This window comes from Callorhinus ursinus, unplaced genomic scaffold (genome assembly GCF_003265705.2).
Source record: "Callorhinus ursinus isolate GAN/ISIS: 27379988/994484 unplaced genomic scaffold, GSC_fseal_2.0 scaffold48, whole genome shotgun sequence".
Classification (NCBI taxonomy): domain Eukaryota; kingdom Metazoa; phylum Chordata; class Mammalia; order Carnivora; family Otariidae; genus Callorhinus; species Callorhinus ursinus.
The window spans coordinates 7,008,686-7,028,732 of NW_027397110.1; the positions used below are offsets into that span (position 1 = coordinate 7,008,686).

The following is a 20,047-nucleotide window of genomic DNA, read 5'->3' on the forward strand; positions in this document are numbered from 1 at the left end:
GGGATGGAGCCTTGTTTCTGGCTCCTTGCTCAGTGGGGAGACTGCTTCTCCCTCTCCTCCTCTCCCTGCGTGTGTGCATGAGTGCTCTCTCTTGCTCACTCTCAAATAAAGAAATAAAATCTTAAAAAAAATAAAAATAGGGCACCTGGGTGGCTCAGTTGTTAAGTGTCTGCCTTCAGCTAAGGTCATGATCTCAGGGTCCTGGGATTAAACCCCATGTCGGGCTCTGCACTCAGTGTGGCATCTGCTTGAGATTCTCTTCTCCCTCTGCCCCTTCCCCCACACTGTCTAAAATAAGTAAATATTTTAATAAAAAAATTAAAAATAATAAAAATAATAAAATAATAATTTAAAATAAAGGAAAAGATATATCATGCTGTACACTTAGCTGGCAGCCAGGGGCAGCTGTGAGCTACCATCACTCATAGCCCCAAACTTTGGCCCAGGGGCTGCCAAAAAGGCCTGGGTATTTGTAATGGGGTAGAAAGGGAGACCCTTGGATTGGGCTGCTCTTCGCGATGAAGTCCAAAGTTGGATCCACCTGACTCCCTAGCCCTACCGCTGAGAGAGGCTTTCTACACCCTGCACACAGCTGTGACCTGCCACTCCCAGGCAGTCCCTTCCTGGCAAGGGCAATGGCTCAAAAGGGCAGAGGAGTGATCCGTGGGCTCTGGTTTCGGAGTGGGGCAGTGTTGGAGCCCATGCAGGGTCAGATTACAGCCTGACTCAGCTCATCTTGAGGGCCTGGGACAGAGGTGGGGAGAAGGGTCACCTTGGAAAGGTGTAAAGAGGCAGGTCTCGCACATACAGGATGGATGGCAAATGGACACACAAACCAGTGCACACCCCACAAACTAGTCACCTTGGATGAAATCGAAGTACCTATCTCCCTAGAAACACATGCACACACACTTGCACTTGCAGAGACAAAATCGCCCACCAAAAGATCATCCATCCTTCAGGAGACCCCGGAAGAACTCCTGGCTGACAAAGCCACGTGACCTGGGGCACCTCCACCCTACAGAATAAGGGGCCCAAAGGGGTAAGAACCCCTGGTGTGGTGGGAGGCGAGCCTGAAGCCCATGGTGCAGAACACTGACTGCCGGAGGCAAATCCTGCCTCCACCCTCAGCCAGTTGTCCCTGGGCAAGTGGATTAACTTCTTTGTGCCTCAGTTTCTTCATCTGTAAGGCACAAATAATGAAACCACCGACCTCATAGAGTTGTGGTGAACGAGTACGTTATCATCTGTCAAGTGCTAAGTCTAGTGCCTGCACACACCCATCAAATGTCAGCTGTCCATGCAACAAGGAATAACACTTGTGGGAAAAAGCCAGACAAAAAAATAATATAACCCCCTAATATAAGCCCCCTCCACCCTCCTGAGCCTCTGGCCTTCTGCTCCTGTAGGCCAGGAGATGCTCTCTGGTTCCCTAAGGGCCCTTCCCCCAGAAAGGCAGGTCAAGCCCTGCTTTACCTGGTGAATGATTCCAGAGCCAGGCCTCCAGAAGCCCACGCCATACTTGGCACCTGCGGTTGCCAGGAAATTATACACTTCCTGGTTTATGTCCTAGTGAGACAAATCAATAACCAGAGCATTAGTAATACAGTGTGTGTCTGGAACAACCCTTGCTCACCCCCCACCCCTACCCTGCAACTCTGAAATGCTGGCGCTATGAAAACAGGCCCTCTACTGGAGGCCTTCTACAAATAATTCCAAAAGGGCCTGGATGTTGGCCCAGTCTCAGCTGGCTGGCCTAGGGACAAAGGCAAGGGAGCAGAGACAGCCTCAGTTCTGTGACACCTGGCAAGGGAGTGGGTCTGGCACAAGTCCCTTCTCTATCCTGATCTCAGTTTCCTTATTTGTAGAAGGAACTTGGCTACGTCATCTCTAAGGGTCCCTCTGGCACTCAAGTCCTCAGTCAAGGCCAGCAGTGAGGGGCACAGCACCACAGGACCGTCTAACTGGGATATGGTGTTGGGGGAAGGGGGCTGTCAAAGGGAAGCAGTGGGATCAAGTGGGTGCTCCAGTGCTACTGTAACTCACGCAAGGGGCTATTTCTCCACCTAAGCCTCGGATGCCTCATTTAAGGCAACGTCAGTAATCCTGGCTAACATTTATTGAATGCCCACCGCACTAAACATCCTCACAATCCATCGCACGAAAGAGGGAAGGTACTGTCATCAAGGCCATTTTACGGATGCAAAAAACAAAGTCTCAAAAGTGAAATAAGTTGCTGGAGATCCCTGAATTAAATCCCAGGGTTTGAAACCAGGCCTGTGCAGCCACATAACTGAAGAGTTACATTCTAATATAAAACAGAGCTTCCTCCCTTATAAGGAAGAGCACATCTAGGAACCCCAGCATCTGGCACGTGTTAGGTGCTCAATATTGGGTAATACAACTGATGGGCCCCAAATGAAAGACTGTCAAATGGACCATGTTCTTAAATGCAGATTTCAACAACACAACAGGATGGGTTGTGCCCACTCTGCCTGGAATTGGAAGGTGGCTTCCTCAGTGAGCAGGGAAGGCTTCCCAGCACAGGTGATATAAGGTCAGGGTCTATCTGGAAAACATGGTATCTTCTTGGACAGGGGAGACTCCAGTGACAAAAGGGAAGGGACCAGGGCAGACTGCACAGAGTCCCAAAGGAGGAACCAGGCAGTGAGACATGCTGGCCTCTGAGCATGGAAGACCCAAGCTCCAAGGCAGAGGGACTCACACTGCCAGCTCCTTGGCCCTCAATAGCACACCCTCAAGACCATGCAGCCTCCTTCATTTAAACTCCAGACCAACCATGCCTCCTTCGGAGGCCCACTGGGTACCCCCAGGCAAAAGAACAGCACACAAAAAACTGGGGCCCCTGGAGCTGTCTCTCTGATTAATAATTACTAAGACAGCTTTTTCATTCAAATCAGTCACTTATAACATTGGCACCAAGGGCAGGAGGAGCGGCTGTGTGCCTGAGTACGTGTTCTTGTGTATGGGCAAGTGGTGGTGGCAGCAAAGGGGGGCAGGATGGTGCAGCAGAGTCTTGGCCTGAACTCAGCCTAGAGCCTTCTCTGGCTGTGTGACCCTGGATAGGTCACTCTGTCTCTCCGGTCCCCAACCAAAGGGACTCTACAAATACATGTAAATCTGACCATAACCCTCCTCTGCTTAAGCCCTTCAGGGACTCCCAGGATGGTGCCCATGGCCCTCAAAGCCCCGCCTGTGCCTGCCCCAATCCACCTCACACCACCCTCTCTTCCACAGGCCCCCTTTCAACTGCACAAATGCCTCAAGTTGCTTCCTGCCTTGGGGTTTTTATATATACTGTTCTGCCTGGAATGTTCTTCCTCCAGTTAGTATCAGCTTATCTGTGCTGGTTTCAGCTTACATGTCACATCCTCCTCAAGAGGCTGTCCCTTTCCCCCCCGAGTCTAAATTAGACTTCTTTTCTTGGGGCGCCTGGGTGGCTCAGTTGTTAGGCGTCTGCCTTCGACTCAGGTCATGGTCCCGGGGTCCTGGGATCGAGCCCTGTTTCGGGCTCCCTGCTCAGCGGGAGGCCTGCTTCTCCCTCTCCCACTCCCCCTATTTGTGTTTCTCTCGCTGTGTCTCTCTCAAATAAATAAAATCTTTAAAAATAAAATAAATTAGACTTCTTTTCTTATACTCTCACAGAGTTCTATGTCTCCCATCATAAGATATAACCGAATCGGCAATTACCTGCTTGTGTGATGGTTTAGTGTCTGTCTCCCTAACAGACTCCAAGATGCACGAAGGCAGGGCCCCCGTCTCGTTCACATCGTATCCCCAGCGTCTAGCACAGTTCCTAGCACATCATTAGTGTTCAATAAACACTGAAATCCTGTGATCCTGTGAATCTCATCTCCAGAAGGTAGATTCTGAACCCATAAAGTAAAGGGAGGGCCAGACCCTGAAGGCAGTGGCCTGCAGCGGGCAGTCATCCGCAGGCCTGGAGAGGACCCTGTTCCTGGCCACGGTGAGCTCCCGGCTCCGCAGGGGCCCCTGTAACCTTCCACCCCCGCTGTTGCTAACAGGGAAACCTCTGGCCGGCAGGCTGGGCTCTTTCAGCAGAGTAGAAAAAGAGCTACCGTCAGCCAGGACCCAGACTGACAGGCCAGGGTGGGAAGAGAGGGCTCGAGTGGGAAAACGGAGTGTTTCCCATGGGTTTGAGAGGCTCCGGGAGCTCTGCTGACCCTGGGAGCTGGAGCACTTTCAATGGCAGCCCTGCCAGCATTCAGCTCCTGCCAACAACCCCCCAGGAGGGGGGCCCACTTCCAGCGCAAGGGGTAGAAAGGGTGGAGGTCCAGAGCAGGCGGAGACCCGCTGTGGTCAAGAGCAGGCACACACAAAGGTACCACAAGCAGAGGCTGGGGAAAGGGGCAGGAATCTGATTTCATAAGGAAGGCTGGGAGGAATTCAAGGAAAAAAAACAGTTCCATGTGGCATACACCTGTTTCTACCTCATGAAGCAAACTCCCAGAAGAAAGCCCCCCAAGGAGGCCAATCAGTAAGAGACAGCACTCAAGACAGGGGGGCTTCCCTGCACAGGGCCTCAGCTGCTTGGGATTCATGAACAGCAACGCCATCCGCCTGCCTCCCTGCTCCCTGCCAGGGTCCCGGGGGTTGGCCGAGAGCACGAATGAGCGCACAGGTGAGGCTGGTAGGTAGGGAGATTTAAGCCATCCTCTTGTACCAGAAGCCGGTCTGCATCATTTTTCTAACAGAACAGAAAAATGACCACAAAAAAATAACCTTTAAATGTGGGAAGATTAAGGATGATTTGGGGGGTTTTGTTTTGTTTTTAGGCTTTCTCCGTTATCTTCTAACATCCTCACAATAAGCAAATGGTATTTTCAGAGTTAGAAAAGAGCAAAAATGTTTAAAACAAGACTATACCAAAGAGCCTAACTCAAGGAATCTGCCTCTCGTCCCATGTCACGTGCACTGTCCCCTGATGCCCCCTTCAGCTCACCTTGGCCCGGCGCAGGTCCTTCTCGCCCCCGAGCTGGGCCTCGATCAGATGGTCGCAGTGGATGGTGGACGGCACGGCCACCTTGGGCAGCCCGCTGCTGATGAACTGCAGCATGGCCATCTGGGCCGTGGCGTCCTGCATGGCCACGCGGTCAGGCCGCAGCCGCAGGTATGTCTTGCCTCGCTCAATCTCCTGTTTGGCTGGGTCATCCAGGTGTCCATATACAATCTTCTCTGAGAGGGTCAGAGGCCGGTTCAATCTGCAGGGAGAGGGAGGGGTACGGGCTGCACGATCCCCCTGCCCACCCACAGCCACGCCCTCTCTGTTCCACAGCAACAGAGTGGGACAGTGGGCAGGGACAGGGGTGCCTGCGCTCCATGAGGGTGGGCACGAATCAGTCTTGCTCGCTGCGGTCCTTCCGGCACACGGCACTCACCAGGTGCTCCAAATTACTCGATGAATAAGTGACAACATCCCAAGAGGTCGACGGGGTAGTTTTTTTCTAAAGGATACCTGCTTTTCCAGCATACTGACCACTATTATCTGATGAGTAGCTATTACATGTACATCTCACTATTTAATCCTCATTGTAAACTTGTCATTTCTTTTTAAAGATTTTATTTATTTACTTGAGAGAGAGAGAATGAGAGACAGAGAGCACGAGAGGGAAGAGGGTCAGAGGGAGAAGGAGAATCCCTGCTGAGCAGGAAGCCCGATGTGGGACTCGATCCTGGGACTCCAGGATCATTTAATCAAACAAGCAAGAGGGAAGGGAGACTCAGCACAGTGGTGGTAATAGCTCAAGCTCACAGCCAGAGTCTTGCTTTGGATCCTCTAATTCTCTCTGTCCACAGCCACCTCCCCTGTGCCCTCAGCCCCAGTAAGACACAGGGGATCCCACCAGCATGCCCCTCACCCAACCTGCCCTGCCCACCACCCACAACCCTCTGGTGCTCACACTGTTGTGCTAAAGCCTTTCCCATTAGCCCTACTTGCTCTCATCCCATTCAGACAGGCATGGCTGTCAGCTCTCAAGAACAGAAACCGAGTCACCGCGTCCAGCCCCTCACTAGACCCTCCTCCTAGAACCCCTCTCCCTGCATGTCCCACCCCTCCCTTCCTCATCAGGGCCAAAGGGGCAGTCCAAACCTGGCTCTTGGGGAGGTGCAGCCCCTGCCAGGCTTTGGTGACCTCTTCACCAGCTGCCCGCCCCCCCACCAGCAGACTGTGCTTGGGGCAGGACCCTCAGCCACCGACCTTGAGGCTCCCTGCTGCCGCCCACCCAACCTGGCTGCCCTGCGCCACCCAGCAGGCTCCCCTCCGCCTGCCCCAGCAGCGCTGGCTGGACCTCACACTCGCCTCCCAAACCTGAGGCCTCCTGGGAAGGGGTGCAGTTCACTCACACCCTACAAGCCAGGAAAGAAAAACAGTATCAAACAAAGGAGTCAGAGGCTCTGGGTTTCGACCTGACCCTACTACTGATCCCAGTGTGTAACCAGGCCAGCCACTGCTTGCTCGTCTCAGGGAGCTCGCCACCCCATCTCTCAAGTCCGGTGCTTGGACAGGAATGAGAGGAGAGTTGGGACTTATGTGGCACTTGTTTTTAAACAGCTTTAGTGAGGTGTCATTGGCACGCCATAAACTATGCGTATTTAAAATACACAATTTGTTAGTCTTGATGTACGTATACACCTGTGAACTCACCACTGCAATCAAGATAATGAACACACCCATGAGCCCCAAAAGTTTTCGTGTGGCCCTCTGTCATCCCCCCCTCCTGTCCCCATCTCCCAAGCAAAGAGTGACCTGCCTTCTATCACCACAGACTCATTTCCTCGCAGCACGTCCTTTTAGCTCAGCATGGCTCTAAGCGCTTTAACGTACGCGAGCCACCAGCTCCTCAAGACAAGGATGAGGAGACTGAAGCACCAGTGAGGGGCGGAGCCAGAACACAAGGAGCCGAGCAGTGTGGCTCAGCCGTCCCTCCGGAACACCCAGAAGCTAGAACTGGGCCCAGGCTCTGGAAAGTGCTTGATTACTCATTCTCAGGGCCGTCACCACTAGGACTCTGCTGGGAAAGCAGAGAAACTCCCTTTTGACAGCCCGGGTTCCGGCCCCCCACTCCCACGCTGATCTAATCCCGAAAGAGGAGCGGCCTAAGGAGCTGGCTCGGTGGACAGCAGCAGAGCACTGGCAACTCTGAAGAGCTCTACAGTTCTGCTGTCATGAGAACCTCGAATAAAAATAGCACTGGCCTGAGGGACAGCCTGCCCCCTTTAATGGCAGCATCTGCAAGGCTGGTGTACGGGCAGTGACTCACTGCACAGAGCACAGCCCCTCTTTCCCAGCCCCAGGGGAGACAAAAAATAGCACATGGGCTTTAAAACCAAAGACCTTGACAGCAAATGCCTGAAGTTGTACAAAAAAGCCTGACAATGACAAAAGCCTAAGGACAAGTTCAGCGCCACATTTCCTTAAGGATTAACTAGGGATGGCAAAATGGGTCCTCTGTGTCCGTCTGTCCTTCTGCTTTACGGGATGATAGAGACCTAGTTTCCCAAGAACAGAACTGGGCCCCTTCTGTCATGAACACAAGGTGAAGGAAGAGTCCCTCTGCAGGTCCCCTGGCCTTCTACAACATTCTTACATTTTCATCCACTAATCTGTTTTGAATAGCCTCACTTCTAACCAGTTCCCAGGGTGATGCTGGTGCTGCTGACTCATAGACCACATTTTGAGGAGTAAGGCCTACACCAACTGAATCAGAATTGGGGCCCAGGTGATGGTAGTTCTAAAAGTTTCTGAGGTGGGGCGCTGGGCTGGCTCCATTGGTGGAGTGTGTGACTCTTGATCTCGGGGCTGTGAGTTCGAGCCCCATGTTAGTTGGGAGAAATTACTTAAAATCTTTTGGGGCACCTGGGTGGCTCAGTCAGTTAAGTGTCTGACTCCTGGTTTCGGCTCAGGTCATGATCTCAGAGTCTTGAGGTCCAGCCACACATCGAGTCCCCAGCTCAGGACAGAATCTGCTTGAGATTCCCCCTCCCTCCTTCCCCCTCTGCTCCTCCCCCTGCTCATGCATGTGCTCTCTCGGCTCGCTCTCTCTAAAAATAAAATAAATAAAATCTTTAAAAAAAATAAAATCTTTTACAAATAAATGAATAAGAGCTTCCAAGGTGGGACGCCTGGGTGGTTCAATCGGTTAAGCATCTGCCTCCGGCTCAGGTCATGATCTCGGGGTTCTGCGAGCCCCACAGCTTCCCCCTCTCCCTCTCCCCCCCCATGCTATCTCTCTCTCTCTCAAATAAATAAAACCTTAAAAAAAAAAAAAAGCTTCTAAGGTGATTCCAACACGCAGCCTAGACGAAACCCACACAAAAATGCCAGAACAAACAGTGGGAGGCAATGGAGCCAGACAGACCTGGCTTGTGTTTGGGTCCAACCACTCAACAGATGTATGACCTCAGACTGGGTATTTCCCCAATCTGACACTTGATTTCCTTATCTGCAAAATGGGAAGGCAGATATAGTAACAACCTCTAGGGGTTGTTGAGAAGAAAAGAAAATGTACGTGAAGTGCCTAGAACAAACTGGACACTCAGGCAGCTACTATTATTACAGCCATCCTCGATGAACATTCATCAGTTCTTACTATAATTAGGTGATGCCAGGCTGGAGGCTGCTGGAGATACAGACTATGATAGTCCCTCCCTCTCAAAACCGAAGCGAGGATACCAGTAAAGAGGAAGCCAAGTGGCAGCTGAGAGGGAGTGTGGGATGGGGGCTAGAGCACTGGATGAGGGCAGGGAAACAAGGTCCCACTACTTGCTCACTGTATGACCTTGGGCAAGTTGCTTCTCCACCTGAGCCTACTCCTTGGCTATAAATGGGTATACTCATATTTATTCTCTCCTACTCCCAGGGTCACGGTCACCAGGTGGGCAAGTGCCCAGTTCTGTCTATAGTCATTCGCGCTCTGGGGGCAGTGCTGGTTGCTATGTACTACCAGCCCACCCCTCCCCATCCTCCTGTGGCATCACATACATCCTTCCGGTGCCAGCATCTAGCCCAGGACCTGGGACACAGGACAGCAATGCAAAAATGGCCACCATCTTACCAAATGAGGAAAGAGAGGCCCAAAGAAAAAGATATGCTCAAGATCCCACCTGAGCTTTCTTCTGGGTCTCAAGCCTGAGCTCTCCTCTAGGCCTACCCACTGAAGAGGAAATACAAATTCTAGCCTTTGGGCCTGGTGGATCCCAGGGGGCTGGCTCAGGGTCGGCAGTCTGTCCTGGAAAGGGTTGTTGGGAGGTTCAGGCCACAACACCAAAGAGTGTCTGAGACCTTCCTGATGGCCCAAATCACCAGGCTTCTTGATAGATTTTTCCTTGGCAGAGAAGGCCAAGGCCCATCACCAATCTGCAATGCCTTTCCTCAGCAGGGAACTTCATACCCCAAAGGCCTTGATCCTCCTGCCATCACCAGCCATCCTTTACCAAGCACCTCCTGTGCTGCCTGAAAGGGGCAGGAAGCAGAAGCAACACCCTGGGGAACTCTCTACAGCTCCCCCCGCCCCAGCCTTACCGTTTGCGAACAATGTCAATGTTCTTCTCTAGCAGGTCATAGCGGATGTACTCATGGGGCTCAAAGTGGCTCATTGCCACCTTGGCCCGTTGGCAAAGGACTGAGGCCACATGGTACTGCCGCACACCCAGGGCTTTCTGCAAGAAGAAAGACAACAGCGACTGTCAATGGAGTATTTAGGGTGGTCCTCCCTGGAGGACAGCTCAGTGCGGTGAAAAACTGAGGAATTATTGAGAGCTCCCCAGTGACTGCAGCCTCAGTGTCCTCCTCTGAGGCAGGGGTTGATCCAGCAGCCACAGGAACACAGCCCGTGGCAGGAGAAAGAGCAAGGGATTCGTAGTCAGAATTGCTGGGATTAAAGTCAAGTTCTATCAACTTAAGAAAATACCCCATCATCTGAGCCCCGGAGGAGATGGGCAATGGGGCTACCACTGGCCACAGTGATCACACCGGGTTACCAGGATGGTTAAATACAAACATATGTGAACGTCCTCATGAGGCTCTAAAGCACTGCCCAAATCAGAGCTATCATTCTACCTGCACAACACGTTCCTTGAGGGCTGAGATCAAGCCTTATTTGTCTTACATTTCTGCATCTGGAGTCCTGGGACAGAGTAGACTTGATAAATAATTACTAAATGGATGAAAAAATGAGGAAAACCCAGTGCATGAGCTTTGATGTTTCCTCATCCCTTCAAAGGTGGCCCCCTTAAACGTGCAGCACACAGACTTACTTCTAATGATTAGAATGGGGCGTGAGGCTATGTGACCACCAAGACTAGTCATAAAATATAAAGGATAAAGCTATCATAAAGGATAGCTTCTGGGGCACCTGGGTGGCTCAGTCGGTTAAGCATCTGCCTTCGGCTCAGGTCATGGTCCTAGGGTCCTGGGATCGAGCCCTGCATCGGGCTCCCTGCTCAGTGAGGAGTCTGCTTCTCCCTCCGCCTGCCGCTCCCCCTGCTTGTGCTCTCTTGCTCTCTCCCTGTCAAATAAATAAATAAAATCTTTAAAAAAAATAAAGGACAGCTTCTGCCCAGCCCTCTCTGACTGCTCTGGGAGAAGACAGTCACTGTGTTGTTAAGACACTTACACAGTGCTAGGAGAGGTCCACTGAGACAGGATCCGAGGCTTCTTGCCAATAACCAGCACCACCGTGCACGTGAGTGCTCTAGCCCAAGACCAAGCCTTCAGGTAACTGCAACCCTGATCAACACCTGGACTGCAATTTCTTGAGTGATCCCAAGCTAGAACCACCCAGCCAAGCTGCTCCCAAATTCCTGGTCCACAGAAACTGAGAGTGAGAAATCTTTATCGTTTTAAGTCTTTCAATGAGGGGGCAATTTGTTTTGCAGTAATAGTAAGTGATTGTTATGATGGGGCCTGTATTAGTTCATTTTAAACCATGACAACCTTCATAGGGTACACTGATCAGGGAAGAATAAAGGAACCCCAAAAATGAGAGGGAAAGGGATGGCTGCTTCCCTTCCGGGTGATGCTATCTAGAGGGTCATTCTAATGGGTAAGGGAAGAGGCAAAGCTCAAGCCACTACCCCAGGCCCCCTTCTTTACGTCCCCGGAACATTCAAATCCAAACTCTACCAACCCCGGCATCTGAACGAGGACAATGAATCATTAGTGACAGTGAATCATTAGCCCACCCCATTAGGAAACGGCACCCCAACCACCACCCACTTGACTGCCCCAGCAGGAGGGTCCTCCCCAGTGCAGACTGCAGACCCCTTGCCCCCTCCCAGGGGATCCTCACTATCTGCCTCAGGGGCTAAGTGTGAAGAGTCCACCAATGGTGCATCTAAAGACTCTAAACAGCCTGTGCGCAGGCAGAACATGGTCAACAGCAGATACAGCTCTGCCCGCGCCCCTGCAGCCGGGGGCCCACGCACAGCAGGGGGACGGAGAAAGGGGGGCTGAAGCCTGGCGGCCAGTGACGATCGAGTCATCTCGGTCAATTCACCCTAAGCGCTTATTTCCTCGCAGAGCTACTGTGGGGATTAGCAGTTACATAAAGTACTGGCACAGTTTCTATTATTACCCCATAAGAGAAACCACACAGGCTGTTCTGCAACTTGCTCTTCTCGTTTATCAACACACCTCAGATGCCTTTCCAATGTCCATATACAGATCTTTTTTTTTTTAAAGATTTTATTTATTTGAGAGAGAGAGAATGAGAGACAGAGAGCACAAGAGGGAAGAGGGTCAGAGGGAGAAGCAGACTCCCCGCTGAGCAGGGAGCCCGATGTGGGACTCGATCCCAGGACTCCGGGATCATGACCTGAGCCGAAGGCAGACGCTTAACCAACTGAGCCACCCAGGCGCCCCAGATCTTTCTTTCTATAAATTAACTGTCCTAAGCTTAAGGTTCCTTAGAAATAAAAACAAAGGGGCGCCTAAGTGGCTCAGTCAGTTAAGCATCCGACTCAGTTTCAGCTCAGGTCGTGATTGCAGGGTCATGGGATCGACCAGCCCTATGAGCCCTGCAAGCCCCGAGTCAGTCTGCTTGTCCCTCTCCTTCTGCCCTACCCCACCCCCTGCTGACACTCTCTAAAATAAATAAAATCTTAAAAAAAAAAAAAAGATTCTCTCTCCCTCTGTCCCTCCTGCTCACTCTCTAAATAAATAAATAAATAAACAATACCTAGTGTCTGGTCCAGGAGGCTAAAAAATTAATTGTAATCATAATTATAGTGTAGAGAAAAGGTAAAGTCCCAAATTCCCTACAGCAAGAGCACGCAACTCTTGATCTCCGGGTTGTGAGTTCAAGCCCCACGTTGGGCAGGGAGCCTACTTAAAATAAAAAATAAAAATAAAAAGCTTTAACTAAAAAAAAAAAAATAATAGGGTTTTTTTTTTTTTAAGATTTTATTTATTTGAGAGAGCGAGCAAGTGAGCACGTGTACAAGCAGGGGGAGCGGAAGAGAGAGAAACAGACTCCCACTGAGCCGGGGAGCCCAATGTGGGCTTGATCCCAGTATCCCAGGGTCATGACCTGAGCCGAAGGCAGATGCTTAACCAACTGAGCCATCCAGGCACCTCAATAAATAATAGTTTAATAGGTTTAAGAAACAATGCCAGTTGGAGAAAAAAGGGACAAAATAAGATGTTCTCACCTAGACTACAACTTATGGATAAGAGAAAATTACTTTTTAACACTCAGTGATGCCAGCACCCTAAGCACTTTGCAAGCGTTCTATCGTCTCATCCTCACAGCCATCCAGTGAACGTCTCCTATGATTAGCCCATCTTCCAAGTGAGGAAACTGAGGCTTGCAACAAGTGACTAAGACCACAGAGCAGCAAACAGGACTAGAATCCAGCCCGACTGACCCACTTACCTGCCGCTGCCCTGGGCATGTTACGTAACTCCCTAAGCCTTCCCTCCAAAATGGAGATGAACACCGTTGTTAGTAACAGATGAAATCACTGCGTGCTCAACCCTGGATCACCACGCGCTCTGCTTTCCAAACATCTGAGCACAACAGCCAGCAGTGGCCAGGAGCACTTCCGGCCACAATGGACACGTTCTAGATCCGCACAACCAATACACTGGCCACTAGCCACACGGGGCTGCAGAGCACCCTGGAGTGTGGTGAGTGCAGCTGAGGGGTTTTCAATATTATTCAATTTTAATGAACTTAAAATGAAGCTGCCACATGGCTCAGGTTTATGTACTAATAAGGAGGGAAAGCGATTTTTCAGAAGCCCTAACAACTCACATGTTCATTAGAACCCTTTTTCTGTAAAGGTGCCTTTATGCTTTTAAGTTCGGAGCACCACCCACACACATCTCCCCACGCCAGGAGCTCATCATCCCACACAACCACCCAACCCACTCCTGCATGATTTCAGAATCTTCTCCTGCACGCTCAGTCAAGCTCTGCTTCCTTGCACAGTCTGCTTTCCAGCTGGGGTCCACCCTCGGGACCCAGCTCTCTTCCTCAGGACAACGGCTCCCAGACCTCAGATGCATCACAACCTTCTGAGTCTGTTAAAAATACATAATCTTACACCCCACCCACATCAATGACTCTGTCTCCAGGGTGGGGTCCCTCACCTACCTGAAATCAGCCATGCCCTGTCATCTTCTCTAAAATCTCATCTTGGCCAAGGGTGGCCCAGAGTTATTTTCAACCATCCCTTTACATGGCAGGTTTCCCAATTCCGCAATAGCACTACCATGCCCTGGGCTGAGGGCAAGGGATCATCACCTCCTTTAAGGCTGTCTATAACAGCCCACCACACCGAGGACACACATGTCACTTCCAGATACCCTAACATCTGACTAGCCATCTTCCTCATTGACTGCTCTTGAGCCACGCTGTACTTGTTGGCTTGGTTTTCCATGCAAAGCTCTACCTTAATCTTGATTTAATCTCATCATCGATTTCTGTCTGCCTCCCACCCCTGGAGTCTACAGGAGTCCTGGTCAGTCACCCCACATCCTGACAGGCTGGCCCTTCCAGTGTGTGTCAGCCACAAACACAGCACAGTTCCCAGGTCGTTCATCCAAGCCTCAACACCAATGTGACCCATTCCAGGCCGGGCTCCCCAGGGCAGACGTTTGGTCAGGTCAACGGTGGTCTATTTAGCAACACTCCCGAGGTCCAGATCTTTCATCCACTACAATAGCTACCTAACTGTATTTTCTTTCAAATAGGCTCCACACCCAATGTAGGGCTTGAACTCATGAGCTGAGATCAAGAGTCGCATGTTCTATGGACTGAGCCAGCGAGGCGCCCCAACAGCCACCTCAGTGCTTTGTCACTAAGGCCTGGTTTGTTTTGTTGTTAGGGACCAGCCTGACTGACCAGTGGAATTCCTCGCAGAAATCAATACTCACTCTCACTAATCTAACTACTAATCCCAACAAAAAGTAAAAGATGCTAGTTTTGCCGTGAGACCTTACGCAATTCACTTCAACCCTCAAGGCCTTAGTTTTTCACACCTAGAAGAGGTGAAATCGGTCTTGCTCCCCACTTCAGGGCTGTGAGAGGATGACATGCATGAAATGTCCCGTGTAAACTCTGGAGTGCTCCACATCATAATATGCTTACCCCAGAGACGGACTTCAAAGGCAAAGACATCATGTATCACTCATTCACGATCCCCACAAATCTCACATGTAAAATGAAAATTACATTACAGGTGATCTCCACACCCCCCCCCCGAATAGGAATAAAACAGCTGTTACTTATTAAGCACCTGCTCTGTGCCAAGCCCTTTCTGTGCCTAATTTTGAATTCCCATGACAACAGGGCCAGGTCATTGTTCCTCCGGTCTCACAGACGTGGGAAATGCAGATCAGGGAGGTTAAGTCAGAAATCACATACCGGTAAGTGGTGAGCAGGGAATCCGGGATGCAAGTTCAGGTCTGTCTCCTTCTGAGACGGGTCAGCCCCCCTGGCCTCTGCCACTCAGTCACCTCTCACAGCCCACCCGTTCTCACAGAAGGTGGCACGGTGTGATGGCTGGTCCAGACTGAAGATCTGTACTCAGATCGCCCAACCCTGCAACACCACTAAGCTGCTATGGCCCTGGACAAGTTATTTAGCCTCCCCAAGGCTTAGTTTCTCCAGAGAGAAAATGGAGATAAACTTCACAGTGTTGTTATTCAATAAAATAACCTACATTGGGTTTTGGCACAGAGCCTGTTCATCACATGTTATTGTGTTATCTTCCTTCACAGAGGAGACAGATGCAGAGTGAGATGTGAAGCCGTGTTCCTTCTCTGGATGCTGGCAGAGCTGCAGGTCTCTTCTTTTGCTTACTGCAAACACAGCTTTTAAAGGCTCTTTTGGTTGATGAGCATTTTTCAGAAGATTTAGCTTGTCTGGGCCTTTGGCATTCTTGACCCTCTTCTAATGTATTCCAGTGGCTGTATAATTTTTCCTTGGTTACTTGCCCTCCAGTTGTCTAAGCTGATGTCTTTAGGTGCATCTCTTCCTTCTCTCCTGCAGATGACTTGCAATGTGTCAGAATTTGCCTAGGAAAGCCCCTCATCCCTCTGTAATCCTTCCTGCTTATGGGGTCCTGGTGGTGGGATCTCATCTATTTGGTCTCTCAGTCATTAAGAATTTGCATATCTCAAAGGCACCAAACATGTTGAACTTTGTTAGCCAGTAAAAATTCTAAATTGATCTGCCACAGGGCCTTTGTACATGCTGTTTGTGCTGCTTAGAATGTTCTCTGCCTACCCTCATTCCCAATCTGCTCTTTGTCTAGGTCACTCCCGTTGATCCTTCAAGTTCCAAATTAACAGGGAATTCTTCCTGAACTCCCAGCCCAACCAAAGCCTATTCTCTATGCCTACTTACTACTTCTTAACATTCATTTGTGAGATGGTTTCTGTCTACACTAGTCTGTAAGTTCCACCAGGGAGGGAAGTGTCTGTTTATTCATAATAAACTTCCCATGCCTGAACACTAGGTCTGATACACAGGAGGTGCTACATAAATATCAATTTAACGACTCTTGCTTCTGCTTGACCAACTAGCTCTTCCATATTGAACAGGGTTAAATACAGAGCAGGCTTGGTTAATCTTGTGAGTGCAGTTAACAAATCAATAATTTACCAGTCTCAGACGCTCTTGGTTAGAGTATAAACAGGTTCAACATTTTTTTTTTCCTTAAGTAGGCTCTACGCCCAGCATGGAGCCCAACACAGGGCTTAAACTCAGGACCCTGAGTTCAAGACCTGAGCCAAGATCAAGAGTCAGGTGCTTAACTGCTTAACCAACCGAGCCACCCAAGTGCCCCCAAGTTCAACATTTTTGAAAGACAATTAGGTAATACCTATTGAAATGCAAAACGTTTGTGCCTTTTAACCAGCTTTCCCCAATTCCAGAAAGCTAGCTCACAAAAATGCTCACATAAATGAGCACTGGGACAGGCAAGGACATTCTCTGCCAGCACCATTCTTAAGAGAACCCAACTGTCCAAAAATAGGGCACTGATTGAATAAATTCTGGCTCATCTACCAAGGAATGCCATCCTACAGCTGTTTAAAAAGAATTAACTTGAGGGGTGACTGGCTGGTTTGCGACTCAATCTCCGGGTCATGAGTTCAAGCTCCACATTGGGTGTAGAGTTTACGTAAATAATTAAAAACTTAAAAAAAGAAAAGAATTAGAGGTGGTGGTCCCAGAACACTGTGAATGTAATTAATGCCACCGAATTGAATACTTAAACATGGTTAAAATGTCAATATTTATGTTACATACATTTTACCATAATTTAAAAAATAATTTAGGGGCGCCTGGGTGGCTCAGTCGTTAAGCGTCTGCCTTCGGCTCAGGTCATGATCCCAGGGTCCTGGGATTGAGTCCCACATCGGGCTTCCTGCTCGGCGGGAAGCCTGCTTCTCCCTCTCCCACTCCCCCTGCTTGTGTTCCTGCTCTCGCTATCTCTCTGTCAAATAAATAAAATCTTTAAAAAAAAATTAAATTAAAAATAAAAAATTTAAATAAATAAATAAATAAATAATTTAGATCTACCTTTACAGGCAGAGAAAAACTTCCATGAGCATTCAGGGAAAAAAATACATAACAAGATAGTAGTATGAGAGCTCATTTCTATATAATAATAAGTAATAATACACAATAAGGTAGATATAAAAAATGAAATGACATGTCTGAACTGTGCATAGCAATTATTACTAGGGATTAGAATTATGGGTACTTTTACTTTCTAGGCTAAGTATTTCTGTAACTTTTAAATGTGACATGATATATAGGAGTTCCTTTTGTAACCAGGAAAAAAGAATGAGCAAGGTAAATAGGTGCAGAAAGCATGGTGTGGAGTGGTATAGCACAATCATTTACTGGCAATTTGACAATCAACAATGTTCTGTGTTTTTTTTTAAATGTGCAAACCCTTTGTTTCAGCAAGTTAATTTACAGGAATTTGTCATTAATAAGGAAGAGGGAGGGGCGCCTGGGTGGCTCAGTTGGTTAAGCATCTGCCTTTGACTCAGGTCATGATCCCAGGGTCCTGGGATTGAGCCCCACATCAGGTTCCCTGCTCCGCGGGAAGTCTGCTTCTCCCTCTTCCTCTTCCCCCGCTCCTGCTCTCTAATGATAAAATCTTTCAAAAAAAATAAGGAACGGGGGAAAAATACCTTTATACAGAAGGACCACCATTATCTTAACCCAGAGATCAAACCTAGCATCACCAATAGCAAGACTACCTGACACTCGTGCCCCTGATGGGACAGCATCACCTATGAAGAATTCTTGTCGAGGGGCACCTGGGTGGCTCAGTCGTTAAGTGTCTGCCTTCGGCTCAGGTCATGATCCCGGGGTCCTGGGATCGAGCCCCGCATTGGGCTCCCTGCTCAGCAGGAAGCCTGCTTCTCCCTCTCCCACTCCCCCTGCTTGTGTTCCCTCTCTCGCTGTGTCTCTGTCAAATAAATTAAAAAAAATCTTAAAAAAAAAAATTCTTGTCAAGGCATCTGGGTGGCTCAGTCTGTAGAGTATGTGACACTTGAACCTGGGATCATGAGTTCAAGCCCCAAATTGGGGGTAGAATTTACTTTAAAAAAATGAGAAGGAAAAAAAAAGAACTCTTTGTCAAAAAATGTTTAACCTGAATCTAAGCAAGCTTTGGAACCTTAGCTCCAGCTTAAGGGAAAATCATGGAATAAAAGAACAATCAAATCCAGGATGTGGATATTCTACAAGAAAATGGACCTGGTCTCTTTGAAAAGTCAACATCAGAGAAAACCAAGGCGTATTGGGTCGGGGGGATGGAGAGTGTTCTAGAGTAAGAAAGACTAAAAAAGTAAAACCAATGCAATGTATAAATTTTTTAGTACATCCTGATTTGGAAAAAGACGACTACCAAAGACATTTTTGGGAGAACAGATAATGACATTGTAGTTATATAGCTTACTGACTTATCAAGAAATGAATGTTCTAAGTTTTTAAGAATGAAGTGTCACAATGCCTTCAATTTCTTTTGAAATGGTCCAGAAAAAAATAACTACAAAAAGAAATAATACATAATAAAGACAAAAATAATACATAGCAAAGCAAGTAAAACAAAATGTTTAGATGGTAGGTATATATATGGATGTTCTTGCTACTATTTTCGACTTTTTTTTTTTTTTTAAGATTTATTTATTTGAGATAGAGTGGGAGTGAGAGAGCACATGAGCAGGGGGGAGGGGCAGAGGGAGCGGGAGAAGCAGACTCTCCACTGAGCAGTAAGCCTGACACAGGGCTCAATCCCAGCACCCTGGGATCATAACCTGAGCCAAAGGCAGATTCTTTACTGACTGAGCCCACCCAGGTGCCCCTGACTTCCTTATGTGTAAAAATTTATAACAAAAAGAATTTTTTTTAAGATTTTTTTATTTATTCATGAGAGGCAGAGAGAGAGAGAGAGAGAGAGAGGCAGAGGGAGAAGCAGGCTCCCAAGGAGCGGGGAGCCCGATGTGGAACTCGATCCCAGGATCCTGGGATCATAACCTGAGCCAAAGGCAGACAGTTAACCATCTCAGCCACCCAGGTGCCCCCCCCAAAAAAAATTTCTAACAAAAAAATATTTTGAGAAAGACACCAATTATGGTTTAAAAAATTTTTTTTTAAGTAATCTCTAGGGACGCCTGGGTGGCTCAGTCGGTTAAGTGTCTACCTTTAGCTCAGGTCATGATCCTGGGGTCCTGGAATCGGGTCCCGCATGGGGCTCCTTGCTTGGCAGGGAGCCTGCTTCTCCCTCTGCCTGCCACTCCCCCTGCTTGTGCGCACACTCTCTCTCTCTGACAAATAAAATCTTAAAAAAAAAAAGTAATCTTTACCCCCCAATGTGGGCCTCGACTCATGACCCCAAGATCAAGAGTCTCATGATCTACCTACTGAGCCAGGCATCCCTAATACTTCTTATAATTAGAAAAAAATATAACCAACATGAATTTTTAATTAAAAATTAAATGCTCAAAACCAGGGCGCCTGGGTGGCTCAGATGGTTAAGCGTCTGCCTTCGGCTCAGGTCATGATCCCAGGGTCCTGGAATCGAGTCCCGCATCGGGCTCCCTGCTTCTTGGGAGCCTGCTTCTCCCTCTGCTTCTCTCTCTCTCTCTCTCCCTCTCTCTCCGTCTCTCATGAATAAATAAATAAATCTTTAAAAAAAATGCTCAAAACCAAAGATAAATATTCCTATAGACTGCTTGCTGTGGAGTAAAAGAAATTGATCTTTTTGTAAAGCAGCTTGTCAATACGAAATCCACAGGAACATCCATACCCTCTGACCTAGCAATTCCATATCTGAAAATCTATCCCTGGGGCGCCTGGGTGGCTCAGTCATTGGGCGTCTGCCTTCGGCTCAGGTCGTGGTCCCAGGGTCCTGCGATCGAGCCCCATATCTGGCTCCCTGCTCAGCGGGGAGTCTGCTTCTCCCTCTCCCACTCCCCCTGCTTGTGCTCCCTCTCTCGCTGTGTCTCTGTCAAATAAATAAAATCTTAAAAAAA

The 20,047-nt window shown here is 48.8% G+C and overlaps 1 protein-coding gene across 1 annotated transcript in view; it reads right to left on the minus strand.

The window, feature by feature from the left end:
* The window catches only part of ACO2 (aconitase 2), a 55,331-nt gene that overhangs the window by 13,075 nt on the left and 22,209 nt on the right, over positions 1 to 20,047 (minus strand). The window contains exons 3-5 of the mRNA XM_025881525.2: positions 9,566 to 9,702; positions 4,985 to 5,243; positions 1,477 to 1,569 (exon numbers count right to left, since the gene is read on the minus strand). Coding sequence (XP_025737310.1) covers positions 1,477 to 1,569; positions 4,985 to 5,243; positions 9,566 to 9,702 — 489 coding nt within the window. The remainder of the gene's footprint in view (positions 1 to 1,476; positions 1,570 to 4,984; positions 5,244 to 9,565; positions 9,703 to 20,047) is intronic.